Here is a 2102-nt window from a genome sequence, read left to right as displayed (position 1 = left end):
TAACTAGAAGTTATTTTACAAAAATTTAGAGTCTAAAAATTCCCAATAATGTTCGTATTACTCTATAGAGAATTAAAAATAATTTCTTTCCTATTTTAAGTAATTTAAAAGGCCGTAGACTGAGATATGATGCTTTATGCCCACTTGGTGGAGAAGAAGATGAGTCTGTAAGCCACATCTTTTGAGAATGCACCCTCGCAAAACAAGTCCCCCAGCAAATAACAGTGACATTGGCGCCCTTTCGTGCAAATTAAGAATGGAAACAATGGTTAGCGGAGACATTCAATCTTAATAATGCATATAGATGTTCATGCTTAGCAGTATCATTTTGAACAATATGGCATAACATGAATATATATTTCCATGAAGGCATCTGATAGAGAATATACAAGATTGTGGCATTTATTAAAGCATACTTAGTGGACCTTAAAAAGTTAGAGGAAGTATTGAAATGTCAACATAACACAATTATTACCCTCTGGGAACCCCCACTAGGAAGACAAGTTAAACTTAAATTTGACTATGCATTTTCTCAATAAAGTAACAGAACAATTGCGTCAATTATCATCAGAAACCATACAGGGCTTGTAATGGGTTCGTGTTCTTACCTGATCCACAACATTAGAGATCCGAAAACTGTTGAAGAATATACATACCTCTAATGAGTCATTTTTGCTGAAGAAATGAGATTCAGTGATGTTATCATCGAAGGGGACTCAAAGATTATCATTAAAAAATTGCAAAACCATGGACATGGAAATGATATATCAGTCATTGGGGGAATTATAAATGAAATAATAGCAAAATCAAGAATTTTATAGAATATTGAATTCTGGTTCATACTGTAAAAAGCCAATGGAACGGCGCATGCGATGGCCACATGGGGCTGAGGAAGTTATTTTTTGACTTTTTGGGTGGAAGAAACTCCGTTGGAGGTTCAACCCATCGTTATTAAAAACCAAAGGAGACTTGATTAGAGAAAGTGTGCCGAGGTTTGTTGGACTAAGTCTGGAGAAGAAGACAGGTAACAAAGCTCTGAGTAACTTAGAAGATGACAGATCGGGGAAACAAAGCCAAGACGAAGAACAGAGGATGTGATTTAACAGGTCCATCGATAAAAAGAATTTCAGCGGCGCAGCAAAAGAAATGAAATGAGAGAGTTACGTCTTTAGGGTTTCTTGATCTATTTTTATTTTGTATTTTTTAAGAATGCTAATGGTTTTCTTCTCCCAAGAAAGAGTTGGGATATGGGCTTAGCTTAGGAAATGAAAAATCGGGGGCTTTGCCCACAGTTTAATAATGTTTTGCTTTTCAATGAATAAGTTAGGTGGTTTTTTTTGTAATTTTTAGGATTATGTGTTTTAACTATTTTCGTAACAATCCAGTTTTAGTATTGTCAAAAACTGTGATTATGGGAACATAATTTTGATAAGTGAGTAAATATTTTAATTTTTATTTAATTTCTATAAGGTTAATTTAAGGTAGTCTTAAATTTCCATTAAGAAATTTTGAAGTTTAAATGGTTAATTAGGTAAAAAAGATTAAATTAATAAAGGTAAAAAAGTTGAGTTCTATTACTTAAGTGGATTAAATAGCTTTAGTCACATGAATTAATGGCCTTATTGGGTAATTATACCCTTGGTGGTGTTAATGGACGGTTTTGACTAAAAGAATTAAGGGTTTTAAAGGTTTTAACAATGGGTATTTTAGTAAATTAATAATTAAGCATAAAATTAATGAGCCAAATATCATCTTCCTCATTTCACCAAATTTTGACTGAAAACACCATGAGAGAGTAGAGAACAATTGATCAACCTTAGTTTCAAATGCATGGTATGTAAATTTGATCCGTTTTTAGTAATTTTTATGTTTTTGAACTCGTTTTAGCTTAAACTACTTAGCTAGGGGTTAATTTGCAGAACTGTTAAAGGTGGAGGGATGTGCCATGAATGAATTTGATGTTTTAGTAAAGTTAATTGATAGATAATTAAAGTTAGTTGTTATATGGACATGTTTTGTTAAGTGAATTTTAGTAAATTTAAGGTTTAAGGACTAATTTTTTTAAGTGGCAAATTCCATGTATATTATATGAAATAATGGAA

General features: G+C 32.1%; 1 protein-coding gene across 5 annotated transcripts; it reads right to left on the bottom strand.

The window, feature by feature from the left end:
• On the bottom strand, positions 1-1282 carry LOC107913666 (uncharacterized). 5 transcript variants are annotated; one of them, XR_005920478.1, is made up of 3 exons: positions 844-1274; positions 609-715; positions 1-238 (listed from the first exon to the last, which is right to left on the bottom strand). XR_005920478.1 is itself a non-coding variant. In XM_041104085.1 (3 exons), the coding sequence occupies exons 1-3, from the start codon at positions 1110-1112 to the stop codon at positions 26-28; spliced, it is 549 nt and encodes a 182-aa protein (XP_040960019.1). In that variant the 5' UTR covers positions 1113-1274; the 3' UTR covers positions 1-25. The 5 variants fall into 5 exon arrangements, 1 of the variants encoding a protein (XP_040960019.1); XR_005920477.1 differs by having other exon boundaries at positions 657-715; positions 844-1273; XM_041104085.1 differs by having other exon boundaries at positions 609-675.
• Positions 1283-2102: the final 820 nt, after the last annotated feature.

This window comes from Gossypium hirsutum, chromosome D11 (assembly GCF_007990345.1).
Source record: "Gossypium hirsutum isolate 1008001.06 chromosome D11, Gossypium_hirsutum_v2.1, whole genome shotgun sequence".
NCBI classification, from domain to species: Eukaryota; Viridiplantae; Streptophyta; class Magnoliopsida; order Malvales; family Malvaceae; genus Gossypium; species Gossypium hirsutum.
This window is presented reverse-complemented; position numbering and strand designations above follow the sequence as displayed.